Genomic DNA, 15,412 nt, shown 5'->3' with positions numbered 1-15,412 from the left:
AATGGCACAAAAGAAACAAGGGCACTCTCTGGCACGCACACACTTACGCACTCACTTATCAAGATACTGGGAGAGGCTAAAAAAAAAAACCTCACCAAGAGAGACACACTCCAAGGCTCAAGAAATGCTTTTATCACGTTTCCTTCCAACACTTAAATGGCTAAGATAGTCTAGCTTAGGTTCATCTCCGCCAACAATTGCAGGCTGAGCAACGCCGCAAAAAGGCAAACTGTAGCACAAGGTCTACACTCTCTAGGAGGTAACATCATCTGCCTCCAGGAGACCCACATAGAGGGCTCGCAGAAACATTTATTAGACACGTTGGGGTTCAAAATCGTGGGGGCCACCACACAGGGTGCCAAAATAAAAGGGGTAGGAATCATGGTAGATAGAAGACTTTCTCTTAAAAATCCCCATGTTAAATCGGACTCACTGGGCAGATGGATAATAACTGAATGCCACCTTCCTCCTAATCTTCCTTTTACCCTCTGCTCATTATACCGCCGCAATACAGATGACCCAGGGATCATTAACCTGGTCTCGGGATTAGCCCACTGGCCCACCCCAATCATCCTATGTGGTGACCTTAATATACATCTGCCCAGTGACTGGAAAACAGATAGCAAATGGAGGTACAAAGGCAGAAAGCCCCTAGTATTCCAAGCTCTAGCTAACCTAGCTCAGATCCATGAGCTAAGCGACATTTGGGCTAGTTTAAACCCAATGCAACCTGGCTACACCTATTTCCCTGCCCCACATCACACTCTTGTTAGGTTAGATTATTTCTTTGTTTTGTCTTCACTACTTAGTAACTGCACTATAGTCACTGCACCTCGTTTTATGTCAGATCACAATCCTCTTATATTAAACATTAAGGGATTAGGGAACTGGAAGAAGGCACCAAGGTGGAGCTTTGAGAAAGCCCTTTTGCAAGATGCAGGCTATCGGGTCCACATGCAAGGCTGGATTCAGGAGTTCCTGGAAATAAACATCGGAACTGCCTCAATGATGACTGTCTGGGATACGCTAAAGGTGGGTGTTCGGGGCGAAACCGTGAGGTTTTCAGCAAGGAAGAATAGGAAGGAGTAGTCGCTAATGAGTGATCTTTAGGAAAAACTAAGGAGTGCAGAAACGAAACTGGTATTAATGGTCAAGTCGGGACAGGATATTGAGAATGTCCAAAAAGATGTAATTTTTGCTAAAGCAGAAATAGGAGCAGTATTCGCGGGAAAAACTACAGCTAAATGGGCAACATTGCGGGAAAAAAATTACGAGTGCAGTGACTGCATTGGGCATCACCTTGCCGTCAAGACCAGGCAACAGTCCACAAGCAGTGAAATACACGAAATCAAACTTGCCACAGGGACTGAGACCAAAGACTCTAATGCAAGAGTTTTACACGGAAGAGAATTGCAGTGCAGCTGGTTCAATCGAAAGTGAGATAGCCAGCTACTTAAGTGAGGTCGACCTTAGACAGCTTGCCTCTGACAATAGCGAAGTGCTAGATCTTACCCCAACCTGGGACGAGATTAAGGAAGCCATATCTAGTTTACCAAATGGAAAAGCCGCATGAATGGATGGCATTTTTGCTCCTCAAATCAATTTTCACCGACGTGGTAACTTCTATTTTCAATGGGGTTCCCCCTCCTGCCTCCTACTCTAATGCCAGAATATCTATATTCCCCAAAAAGGGTAAGTCGCCGTTAGAAATGGGCTCATCCAGACTCATCACACTCATCAACTGCGACTCCAAAGTCTTCTCTAAAATATTGGCAACTAAAATATCTTCTGTGGCCGAGTCCCTATTCTCAGAATGGCAGCACGGATTCATCCCAAAAAAAGGCACTACAGAACATGTCAGGTGGACTATTACCTCTGTTTGATGCAGCGCAGGCAGCAGGAGACCCAATGTCACTAACACTACTAGATGCTGAAAAAGCATTTGACCGGGTCTGCTGGCGGTTCTTGTGGGCTGTCATGGGCAGAATGGGTTTTGGGCCAAGACTCACACAGACAGTACGGGCTCTATACCAAAAGCTGACGGGCTGTGTCTCCATCAATGGGCGACTTACTGACCAATTTAATATCTCCCGGGGTACCTGGCAGGGCTGTCCCTGCTACCCCCCATATTATTTTCCTTCTACATAGACCCATTCATTAAGAAAATTGAAAGGAACCCCGCTAACATAGCAACTAGCATCCAGGGCAACAACATTAAAATTATGGCTTATGCTGACGACCTGGCCATAACTTCCCCTGATCCCGAGAATGCTATATTGGCATTGGAAATTGAGGCACAATAATTTCGGAACATTTCGGGTTATGCTTTGATCAACAAAAAACCCCAAATAATTGTAAACAGGGAAATCACCTGGACCGACGCCCGGGTAGTGCCAAAGGCTAAATACTTGGGGGTTGTCATATCTGCTTACATCGATGAAATTGTAACCGGGAATTTAGCCCCTCTCGCGGCAGATACCAAGAAGGCCCTTAAACAAATCGATAGCCCTCACCTGACCCTTGTTGGTAGATGCAACGTAAACAAAATGGCATACTTTCCTAAACTTCTTTACTTCTTTCAGCAAAACCAATCTGCAGAAATTCCAGCAAATATTTATGCGGTTTATCTGGGCCTACTCACAACCAAGGTGGGCTCTAAGGCAACTGTCTCTCCCCAGAGAACGGGCGGGTGGGCCTTCCCCAATATTATGCTATACTAGTGGAATTTGGTGCCAACTCAGTTCATATATTTGCAACCTGTCCTAAACTTGCTCCAATCCTTTTTAAGGTACAGAACATTTTAAGGGAAGTCACCGCTCAGACCATTGTGCTAACCCCCACAGTCATCCTGTTGGGGACACAGTCCGAAACCATTAGGAACAAAGGCGGGGAATTCATTTTTATTGCAATGGCAGTGTGGAGGATCTTTGTTGCTTCCGCATGGCTGGATGCCGACCCCCCACCATTCTCTCAGTGGCTGGCTAGGCTAGTCGCAACATGCCACCTAGAGAAAGCTGTCTGTGCTAGGAAAGGCCGTAAAGGGTGGAAGAAGGGTCTGGACATATGGGAAGAGCTAACGTCTTGGCTGGAGCAGCCGCGTTAGTCCGGCCTGCGGTTTCTTTTTTTTTCTCCCTCGCCTATCTTCTGTCTTTTCGCATTTTTTTTTCTTTTTTCTTTCCTTCCTCGCCTGCTTCCTTTCTTTTCTTCCTCTTTTTTTTATTACCATTTTCTCGACTCCACAGTGCTATCTACTTGTGGCTTGTCTTTTTTTTCTTTCTGTGTCACTTAATCGCTAGTTTAACAGGGTGGGGGGTCTAAATGTCATGCCTCTGTATTGCTTTTTGTCACTGCAAATAAAAACGTTTTAAAATAAAAAAAAGGAACATAGAAAAAGTCAAAATATGGTGTATACACCTTAATCTATAACTATTGAAATGTACCAGCAAATTCGACCTCCATTCAAAGACTTATTTTTATGTTTAATAACCACCCAATCTATGGTAATATCAGATTCCCATTAAATAGATGAAAAGGGTAATTTTTAGAATGTTACAGTTACCCTTCCTGCATGTGCTGGAGACTGTTTTGCATTAGCTAACCAGCAACTGCCCAGCTGATGCAGGCCCAAATTTGTTGTGAAAAGTGCTCACAGATCAAAGTAAATGGTCTCTTGGAGTGGGCCCAGGTCTGTTGGAAAAGATCCATCACCTTCCTCGAATTAATTAGGATGGCCTTTAATGGTGTTATTCACTAAAATAAGATATGAGCCTTTTTTTAGGGGTCTTATAGCTATAATGATAAACGAATGAGCCAATGACTAACAACTTACATCATCTTAGATCCTCTTGCATCTAATAAGTCAGGCTATATTGTAGTTAACACTTCCACTTGATCTTAGCAAGAAGTAAACCCCTCCAGTGGGCTTTAGCCGTATCATTTCAATATAGAAATATGTCAGTACCAATAGCATGGAAAGGGATTATCATGGTATTTTAATGAAGCATCAACGGAACACACCTGGATACATATATATATATATATATATATATATATATAACACATGATAAAGGATAGTTCCACCAATCAGAAATGGTTTGTGTATACAATTTTTAGACCCACCACAGCTTCCATAAAATAAACATGGTTGATCAAAATGTAACCAACATGGTTGGTTCAGCTAATGAAAATAAAATATTCTAAAAAGGAGGGGAATGTGAACCCTGTCAGTATAAATTACCATTAAACCGGTGACTGCGATTAATACAATACTACTCAGTCCATTTTAAGGGGTCGATTAGGATCGCGGACGGACTTGAGTCCGTCTGCGACCCCAGAGTAGGAGGGAACCTCCGCATGGGCTGCGGCGTTCCCTCCGTGCAGATTAGGATGTGACCGCCAGGGTGGCGGTCACATCCTCTATCATTAACATTGCGGCGGGTGCAGCTTCAAGCTGCACCCGCCGCAATGTTAAAAATGCATTCACCGCATTTGTGTGCACAAAGCGGCAGGCACCGCTCGGTGCCTGCTGCTTTGTTCACGCAAATGCAGGGGGGTACCATAGGTACCCCCAATGTTGACCCCCTACCCCCCTTCACCCAGGGGGCCCGCAACGGGCCCCCGAGGTGAAGGTCCGTATGCTTTTCCACGGCGGAAAAGCCGCCACGGAAAAGCATACATTTTACACCATCATAATATGGCTGGCGGTGTCTGATAGACACTGCCAGCCATGTTAAAGCTTTTCCGCCTCAGTCGGAAGGCGACCGTGGCGGAAAAGCTGCAGACTGAATGCAAGACGACCAGCCATCCTAATATGGCGGTTGGTCTTTCTAGGCTTCGCGGCGGTTTTCCCGCATCCTCCGGGCCGGCGGTGGCTTCCGCCGGCCCGGAGGATGCGGGAAATCCGCAATCATAATAGGCCCCTAAGTGTTAGAAACCAGTAAAACACTTTAATATGTACATGGTGTGTTGATAACTGGCCTCAGGCATATTTTCTGATTCTGTAACATTTCCAACAGAAAATTAAGGGAAGACTAACGAAAAAATCTTGCAACACATTAAGCACATTGAACAGGAACAGAGTGGCCCTGTCATGAGGTAATAAACCTAATGAATAAAGACAACTTGTGGAATAATATATCAGTGTCAAATCAAGGTAGGCAGTACAATGCTATAAAAGAAAGAACATTGATATGTAGTGGCCCCTTAGAGATAAATTTGCTAATATGTTCCTGTCCTCAATACCAACAGAGTAACCATCTCGCTAAAGCCCACTGGAGGGGTTTACTTCCTGCTAATATCAAGTGGAAGTGTTAACTAGAATATAGCCTGACTTATTAGACCCAAGAGGATCTAAGATGATGTAAGTTTTTGGTCCTTGGCTCATTCATTTTTCATGATTTCTATAGGGTCTCTAATAAAGAATCATATCTAAATTTAGCGAATACCACCCTCAAAGACCATCCTGATTAATTCAAGGAAGGTGATGGATCATTTCCAACAAACCTAACGTAAAATAGCCTGTGATATATTACAATGTGGTGCTCTATTCTTAACATTGAAAGTTAGATTGAAACAATGAGAGACATTATTTGGCTGATGAATAATGAAAAAATACACATCAGATATGTTTATGCTGCTATATCTGGATGATTAAAGATGGTATGCTTTTGTCTTGAGGTGGTGTGCATCAAGTTTTTTCCACCGTAATCCTGCGTCGACAATTAGTGCATAACAGATTAGAGGATTTTATGACCTTGGTTTTAACTTATTTTACGATGTGTTTAATTTTAATGAATGATGAAGTGTATCTCTGAAGTTTCTATGTATGGAGTTTAATGTATTCATTTTATGACCAGAATTATAGTAAGAACATTTTGTATTAGAAAATATTTTATTTTTATTAAATAAGACATCTTTACATACAACTGTGTTTAGCGTTTTGACAGAGGGATTGCATGCTAGGATTACATGAAGATCTAATTAATTTGTTTTATTGACAGCTAGAGTGATTGACACAAAAGGGACCGCTCTTTGTTTTTATTTTATACTGACGAGCTCCATCATTATAGATTGGCAGTGAATGAAGGCCTGAATAAGGCACAACTGACTCCCTGGTTTAAGCTTGTTAAATTGCATCTCAGCGATTTAGGCATGGGAGAACACTAGAATATTCCAACCACTATTAGAGAGGGCACAAAGGCCAGATTCAAAGCCGCCTTCTGGAACAGAAATACCATTGAATACCACAGTAAGGCTAAGTCTGTGGGTCTGGCTGTCTGGTGTAATAATTTCTAGACTGTAAACCCACCCCTGCAAAAGAGCTATGTCTATATCAGATCCAACCCAAACACCTATATCTCGCACACTATTTATAACATTTAGGTTGTGAACACTGTTAGTCAACAAATTTACACATAATTGGAAAACCTATCAACCGATATCGGCAGCATGTGTGTTCTAAAATATGCAGGTGAGGATACTGAACATGCGCTATTTTTCTGCCCCAAATATGATAGGCCCAGGTGTAATTGGCTCGAACCATTCTGCTCTTCCATTGAAGTGAGACACCACCAGAAGGCTTACCGAATTTTGCGCACAAATATAATCCAAGTTACAGCCTTTGGAATCAGCCGATTCCTATATGCAATATGGCTATTTAAGAAAAAGGTGTGAGTCTCATCTAAACATTGCAGGCACCCATCTAAGAGCTCAGCCCAGGTTGTTTATTATTACCCCAACCTCGATGTATCGATGGGTGCTATGCGCTGAAAACTTAACAACTGTTTTTATGAAAATATCATGCTGTTGTATTTATGTTTTTAATTCTTTTTGTAATGTGACTCCAGAAACCACTGTTGAATTGATGTAAATTTTTAAGGCAATATTTTTTTTAAACAAGGATTTTTTTATTTATGTCATGTCTTTTTTTATGTTTGAAGTGTTTGATGGGCAAGTGCCCGAAATAAAGTTGATGATGATGAACATTCCATTTTATTATTTCTAGATAAAAAAAAAAATATATGGTATTTATAGTTTATAGTAACATTTTTTAAATAATTGTTTTAACAAACATTATATTTTCCATATACTTTTCCATCGTAAAATCTTTGTGACGGTGGGGCTGATCTCCCACTATGCATGCAAAGTTACTAATAGTAACTTTCTATTAGTTGAGGGGGTGGTGACATGTTAAGTCTATACCTAGATATAAATCAATACTTGGAAAGAGTGACTGGAAAAAAGTGCTGAATTCTATGTGTAGTAGTAAAAGTACATGTGACTTAAATAAACTTGTATACTTACATAGCGAATGGGCCTCGTAGACTCTCACATTAAAAGAAACGTTTGTACGTTACGGTCAGGCTTTCCATCAATCAAAAGCAGTCCACTTTATTTTGAGATCTCAATCTTTTGAAAAACCTTAAATACCGTGCTAGAGCATACATTGCTAAGCAAACTAACTCTTCCTTTCATTCCAAATATGAAATAAATAATTGCAAATTGATATCTGTTCTAATTTACGATTTCTTAGTTGGATATTTGTACATGAGGCCCCCAGTTCTATATTCTGGGGGGTAAACAAAAGGAGAACTAGTATGAAGCCTTAGTTTTCCTTGCTTTCCTAATATCTAGAAGGATTTAGGTTTTGCTTCTTGTCAACCTGTATCCTCCAGTGGTGTCGAGTGGAAGGCCGGAGTGCATAGCATTATGTGTTTTGGAGTCTATGCTGAAGTTCATTCATTAGAATTGGTTTAGAAAAGCGCTGATATGATTTGATTCTTTTTAGTGGAATGCATGGCGCTTGAAGGGATCCCGTGTGAGATACAATTGTATTTTTGGGTAGGGGTGTGTGAAATTCTCATGATTTGTTTTAGAAATTTTGAAAAATACTACAAAATTACAATTAATTACTCAAAATGCGAATCTTTCATTTAGTATTGTATTTTAGTGTGAACTACGTCCTGTCGGTTTTAGATTCAAGAATGCATATTGCACAAAAAAAATGTGCAAAAGAATAGAAGCATTGTGATGAACAGCCTCTAGCGTTATGTTTTTCCTGTGTGCTTGTGGTACATTTTTACATTGAATGGCGTGTTTTTGTTACATTTTTGCTGTGAGTCGCACATAATCACATTAAGTAGCAGGATGACGTAATTTACCAAAGTTATGTGAATTGCGCCAGGGTATTTAACATTTAATGAAGGCCTAGTTTTTGGTAAGCCAGCTAGTAGATAATTGCCTCCATAGAGGTCGATAAGCACTACGTCTAGGCTGCCATCCTCAGATCTTCAGGAGACATGATGGTTTTAATCTTCCTTAGCAGATGAAGTTGGTAGGAAGCAGTTGTTGCCAGGCCATTGACCTGTTCATTCAAGCTTAAGTTTGAATCAATGGTGAAGTCCAGAAAATTGACAAAAGGTGTCATAGAGAGTGAACTAGTCAGGGGAAGTCATTGGTGAACAGAAGCAAGAATTATTAGGTTTCAGAGAAAAGGCAGACATCCACTCTATTAATTTACCTAGGAAGGTTTTAAAGTTGCAATGTGATGGACACTTTGAGGATTTATTTATTATTCCCACTTATAGAGCGCACAGCTACCCAATGGGTTTCCCGGAGCTAAGCATAGTTCGAGATGCTGCTGGGAATCATGTGCGTATCGGTGTATGTAAATGTGCTCATCTTGGATCATCACACTCAGTGGTTCCATGCATAGATTAAATAGGTGTGGTGAGACAATTGATGCTTCAGGTGTGCCGCAGATTATTCAATAAGAGGAAGATTCATGTGAGTCGAGTATCCATTCTTGAGGATACAATGTTGAGGATGGATGTTTGAATGATGGTGTTGAAAGCTGTTGACAGTCTAATGGTACTAATAGGCAAGTGTCAACTTCATCTCTAATTATTTAAATGTCAACCAGGACCTGAAGTCCTTTTTGCTTTACGAAGGTCAGTTTGGTACCAAGCTTTTAAGTTTTGGAGGTTGACTGGGTTGAGATCAGACAGGCAAGTTGGGTTATTGAGGTAGAGGATAACTATTGCCATGAGTTCAAGCAGAAGGCATAATTATTCAAGAGTCAAAAGGAATCATAGCTGTTCTCACATTGTAAATGTAGCTGGGAACCTTGTCATTGGCAGAAACAGATTCTTACTCAGCTGTAAAACCTCTAAAAGCTGACCTACTTGTGGACATGAGGAGTACTGGGTAGATTTCCTGCAGATCACTTTCCACTGTTGTAGAGTCATGCTTGTTATTGTCATTAAGGGTAAATGTGATGCAAGAAAAGCATCTATGAAATGTTGAATGACTCAGGTGGTTCATGTTAGTTGTTTGATTTATGCCAAGTTCATTACCACCAGCAAGCGGCTAAATGCTAGTCGCTGAAGACCTCAGTATGTTGACTGAGACTAAAAAGAAGGCTAGATCATTCTTGTCCCCAGAATCGGAATTACATGTCTTTTACAGATAGCCCAGGGGTAATTAACTTTTCACTTCTTTCTGATGATACTTCAGAGAGAAGCATTAGCCACTCTTTCTAATGATTCCCACAAGTACTTCCGTAGGCCTTCCCCACTAATGAATGTTTAGCTGCGTCAAATGAATTGTCAGATGGCTGGTTGGCATCTCCTTAAAGTAGACTGAAGTTCATGCCACATACTTTAATTTACAACAGATGCCACAGGAGTTAAAAGTTCTGAGATATCTTCCATATGAACTTTACTAGTAAAAAGCAATGAAAATGTTTTGGTGGTGTTCTCAATAGCAGTAGAATGCTTAAATTGACTGCAAATGAATCCTGGGATTGCCGAGTTATCAGCAGTATTAAGTGAAATTTTGAGATCTGTGTCTGGAGTGCCAAATGTTAGTGGAGAGGACAGACCAAGGTAGTATAGGCCACACTTTTTAGCCACAGTCGTGCTCTGGGATTTCTAGTCCCTGGGACCATTAATGAACACAGCCTGTACCCTTGAGTTCAACTGGTGGTGGGACTCTTAAAATCAGTAAAGCTATAGGTTGTTCTGAAACATATAAATTGGGCTCTGTTGCCGGAATATTATTGGTAGAGGGTCATGCGTGAATTGTGAAGACATACAAAAGAGGGACAGAAGGGCTTTTGGCAAGGTCCAGCACATGTGCCCATAATCATGAGAAATACAATTAATATGCTGTTCCTGTTTAGTTAAAAATGAGGCAGTTGAAGGGATATAGATAAATTCAGTCAAGAATGACTAAGAGGTGGGAATCAATTTTATTTGAATTTAGGGCCCTCACACACCCAAATGGGTGTCATGCTTCATCATCAGGCTGCCCCTCATTGGGTCGACGCTGCAATACCCGATGGGCTCCTAATGAGGGATCACTTTGGCGGAGCCCTTTTTTCCAATAGCCGTTTGGTGCTGTGGGGCTGAGGGACCTAGTGAGTGAAGATGTAAAACAGTGTGTGTAAGACTAGTGAAATAAAACAGAGTTGGGAGTACCAATAACAATAATTTTTATGAATAGGTCTCCTACGCTGAATAAAAGCAAAACAAAAGGCACAAGGCTGAAAATAATGTCTCAGATGAGTGCTCTTTTGTGTGACTGGTCACACAAGAGATCAACGAGCAGCAGCCCGATAATGAAGCATGACACCCATTTGGGCGTGTGAGGGCCCTAAATTCCAATAAAATGGATTCCCACTTCTTAGTCATTCTTGACCGAATTTTTCTAAATCCCTTGAACTGCCTCATTTTTAACTAAACAGGAACAGCATATTATTTGTATTTCTCATGAAGTGTGAAGACCACACATATTATCAGATCCACACAGCAGACCTTATATCTGTTCTGTACATGTGGAAGGTATTTTAAGTTGTCCAGCCCGATATCAGACAAAGACGAAACTCCTGGCACTTTGAAATGAGTGGAACTGTGGTTTGCCTAAAATGTACACGCTAGGTATGACAGAAATGACATTTGTTGATTGAAGAACCTATCTGAGTTTGAGGGATCACACATGGTAGTCTAATACCCACCAAGCAGACATTTTCTCTATTGCACACCATTTGGGGCTCGTCTGCACTCAAAGTTCCAGGACCCATTTCCACTATAGCCTTTGCCCCTGGGCACATATATAACTGTTCTAATCATATTATAAATGGTGGAGCCTTGTGTAGTGTACATACGTGAAGGCATTCCCAGATGCAACTTGTGAAATCTTGGTTAATGCGCACTAGACCACAGAGATGACCGGACCTGCTGTTGGGACTTTTGGAAGCACAGACGAACTATGCATTTTAAAGGTGTATTTGCAGACGCCTGGATAAATAACAATTTACACTCACAATGACCCTCAGGAATGAAAGAAGAGGAAATCTAAACTTTGAGTACAATTAATGACTAGATAATTCAAGCTAAGCGTCAATTGGGGTAGGATCATTGCAATGTCTCATATTTACAAGAGCTCCGAGAGTCCTTTAATCACGATTGCTTCTAGAATGGCCAGAATGCACTGTGTATTCAAGAAGACCCACCAATTGCTTTGCAGCTGCTTACACCTGCCCTGTTGCCCCCAATTGGATCACAACAACATAACTAGAGTAATGAAGCCTTATGTTGGTTAGCGGATAAAAGTAAATCGGTGGCTGATCTGTTTCTCAATGGATCTTTGCTGGTCATCTCTATTATGCAACATTAACAATTTATTAGATCTATAGTGGTGTATTTTTCAGAGGCTTCTCGCAATTCAGCATCTGGAAAGAAAATATGAAAATATTTGTTTATACTGGCATTTGGAAATATGTCTACAGAGAAATTCCTCTGCAATTGTACACCTATTAGCAAAATAATAATACAAGTGGATGAGAACATGTCACATTATTAAGTCGACCTTAAAGAGTCCTCTACAAAAGTTGAAATCCCGAGAAAAAGTTGAGAATGTCTACATTGTTAGAAACAGTGGCAGACATGTTGAGTGATAAGCGTCTGATTCGTATAACTATTGATCAAAGAACACCATTAGTTACAGTTCTAGTCCAGGTCTCTCCTTTAATGAACAGGACTGTGTCCTTCATTATTAGCCCTTTTCCACACTATTGCCTTCACTGAAGATCTCAACATTCCAGTCTTCTAATCGACAATATTTCCTTAGGCTTGAAGGATATATCATGACTGGTGTGCCTGATAAGTAATTTTCATGACATTGGTGCATACATTTTAATGAAATATGCAAAACGTCTTGGAAAGTCAATGAGTGCCTCAAGCAGAGTGCATTTCCTGGACTGGCAAGTGATTGAGAATCCAGGGAACTCGTTGAAAGCTCAACCTACTTTCATTAATTGATCAAGGCAGCTACGTGTTAACAATGTTTACTGTTTATGAGAATGTCTGTACAGGACACACACTCGCAAAGTTCAAGACAGGCCTTGCTATCTTTGGCTGCATCTAGAACTTCCATTAGCTCTATTGAAATACCTGAGCAGAAGTGTTCCTGTGATGGTGCTTGCCTTAAGACTGTGCTGTACATTATATATTTTGTAAGTATAATTTCAATTTTTGATCAAAATCTATTAAAACAGCTTTAAGTAGTGAAGGATCCACACAATGTGCATTAGTTTTATGATATATACTAATGTAAGCATTGGGTCCGTTTCTTCCACAGGCTCTGAGAGTGAAGCTTACAAATAACATCACTTGAGTGGCAGATCTGCAAATGTCAACTTGCCAGTTTTTATTGCTAAAAACTGTGATATCGATTTGTTGGAAATGTTAACTTGACGAACTTTCTGTTATTAAAATAACCTACATTGTATAAAACTCCTATAAAAACTATGACTGTTGCAGAATCCTAGGACTTGTGGTATCCTTTGTGAATTTATAGACAGACATTCACTCAAAGCACGGTCAATAACCAAAACAGCAACATTTCTCAAACCGTTTTTGCGTATCAGGGTCTTAAGGAGGCTCATGCGGTTGGCATCTCTATGGGAGGCAGTGCTTTAAATGGGCTGGTACTCACCGGCATTGAGTACCGGCACTTCTCATTATTACCACTCTGAGTACCGGCACCTCTCTGCGGCCAAGGAGAGTACCGGTACTCATCAAAGGTAGGCTCATTGTTGCTTTGGCTCACGCACACGAACGAGGCTGTCTGACAGTCAAAGCGTCTCTAGCCCAAGCTGAGCCACCTCTAAACAATTCAGCAGGGCTCAGCTGCATAATGTCCGGTGTTCACCACCACGCTGTGTTTGACAGAGCAGGGTCCATTCAGTCCCTGCGCTGTCAATCACATTTACACCATGGTGTGCATTTGTGCACACACTCGAATCCAGGCATCCCGCTGACAGCAGCAATAGCAGCAATTAAGAAAGCCACAGGAGATAAGGGGCGTAAAATGGCTTTTATCCCACCTGCGTCTTTTGTGTGAAGGTCTGTCTGCCTGTGTCTGGGTGCTTGCCTGCTTGTGTGCGCACGTTTTTGTGTGTGTGAGAGAAAAGCTAATGAAAGAGGAAGAGAATCCAGACACTAGGGAGGTATTTTAAAGGACATTCTTGGAATGTTTTGTGTGAGCATTGCTGCTTGTTACTGTGAGTGTGCACTCAAGAATATATAAGTATTTGGCCACATAGTAAAAGTGTCTTATATGTCTTGTCCTTAGCCCTGTCCACTTGCTACACTCATAGCTCCTTTTAAGAGTACCTGCACTTATTTTGTCCCATTTAAAGCACTGATGGTAGGGGAAGATAACCAACCATGAGCTTAGGACTCACACTCAGTATGATGGAGAAAAACACAATCCATTTAAGGCATGTGTCAAGAATGTAAGTTGGGTTGATCTCGTTTTCTAGCACCCGCATGTTATATGTAGAACCGAGATGTCACTCTGACCAAGCGTTTCTCAAGGTTTCTAACTTTCTCTTTTCAGATTCACTGCTTCCACACAGCACTCGAGAACCTGCGAGTCTGCCTGATCCAATGCTGATTCCTGACCAGGCTTGCATCAGTACCTGTGAGTAGTCTAGTCCCCTTTTACTTGCACTGTGCAGCTAGATAACTAATAACAGAGGTTGTTTGTGCTGTTCTTTCGGAGGGTAAGAATATTTGAGGTGAATTTCTATTTGAGGGTTCAGCTGAGTCGGTCTTGTCGTAATTCAAATATTGAGTGACTTTCCCGATACAAAACATCACTTTATTCAAAATGTGTATGTACATGGGAATCTCGGGTAAGGCCCTCTCTTGGCTCGAATCCTTTCTCCGCGACAGATATTTTAAAGTATTTGAAGGTGACTGTCACTCCTCGCCCCTCCCCCTGCAGTGTGGGGTCCCACAGGGCTCCTCCCTCTGCCCCACACTTTTTAATGTGTACATGTCCCCTCTAGCCAAGATAGTAGCCCCTCACGGAATCGAACTGGTCAGCTATGCTGACGATACTCAGCTTGTGGTCTCTCTTAATCAGACTGATCTGTCTCACCCGAGTCTGAGTAACTGTCTCAAAGAGGTATCACAATGGATGGGCTTATCCCAGTTAAAGCTCAATAATCAAAAAACTGAACTGATGTTACTGGGCAGGAAGGCATCTTTTAACTCCCCCACGCTATGGCCCCCCTCTATGGGTGCTAGCCCGACCCCTAAGAACGCTATCAAGAGCCTTGGATTCTGGCTTGATGACGATCTTACATTTAAAGTTCAAGCCAGAAAAACCGCGGCGATCTGTTTTGGCTTACCTAAATCTCTACGAAAAATTATTCCTCTACTCTCTGATGGAGCCAAAAAAACCTTGGTACAAGCCATCATCCTGCCGAGGCTGGATTATGGTAACGCGCTCTATCTGGGAGCTACGGTCTCAGTAACCCAGAAACTACAGGTGGTGCAGAACTCTGCCGCCAGACTACTGACGAGCACTAGCCATCGCTCCTCAGCGAAGCCAGCGCTGAGATCACTCCACTGGTTACCCATTAAAGAACGGGTACATTTCAAAGCCCTCTGTATTGCCCATAAAAACCTTCAGGGCAAAGGCCCTCCCATCCTGGCCAACTTGATTAAACCTTATAAAGCCCCCAGAAACCTTCGGTCGAATGACCAGAACTTGGCACAAGTCAGTAGAATCAACAAGGCCCGTTCAGGGGGTCGTCTATTCTCTCACAACACCTCAAGGCTGTGGAATTCTTTGCCCCCCTTCCTTAGACAAGAACCCAACCATCTTTCTTTCCGCAAGAAATTAAAAACCTGGCTTTATCCAATAAACTAACCTCTTTTCATCTCTCTGTCCGTAGCTGCAAGCGCTGGGATGCCTTCGGGTAGCCATGCGCTATTTAAGAATCATTTCATTTCATTTCATTTCAACATACCTTATCTATTGATAATGTCGTTACTTATTGCCAAGATAATTTCACCTTATTGTGTGTTCATTTTGCTTGAGACTGCAAATATTTACT

General features: G+C 41.6%; 1 protein-coding gene across 1 annotated transcript in view; it reads left to right on the top strand.

Moving 5' to 3' along the window:
* RALYL (RALY RNA binding protein like) overlaps positions 1-15,412 on the top strand; it is a 1,751,515-nt gene that overhangs the window by 752,298 nt on the left and 983,805 nt on the right. The window contains exon 4 of the mRNA XM_078687094.1: positions 13,903-13,986. Within this exon, the coding sequence (XP_078543220.1) occupies positions 13,953-13,986 (34 nt within the window). The 5' untranslated portion in view covers positions 13,903-13,952. The remainder of the gene's footprint in view (positions 1-13,902; positions 13,987-15,412) is intronic.

The sequence above is a fragment of the Lissotriton helveticus genome, chromosome 4_1 (assembly GCF_964261635.1).
Source record: "Lissotriton helveticus chromosome 4_1, aLisHel1.1, whole genome shotgun sequence".
NCBI lineage: Eukaryota > Metazoa > Chordata > Amphibia > Caudata > Salamandridae > Lissotriton > Lissotriton helveticus.
Note: the sequence above shows the minus strand (reverse complement) of the source record. Positions and strands in the feature narration are given on the sequence as shown.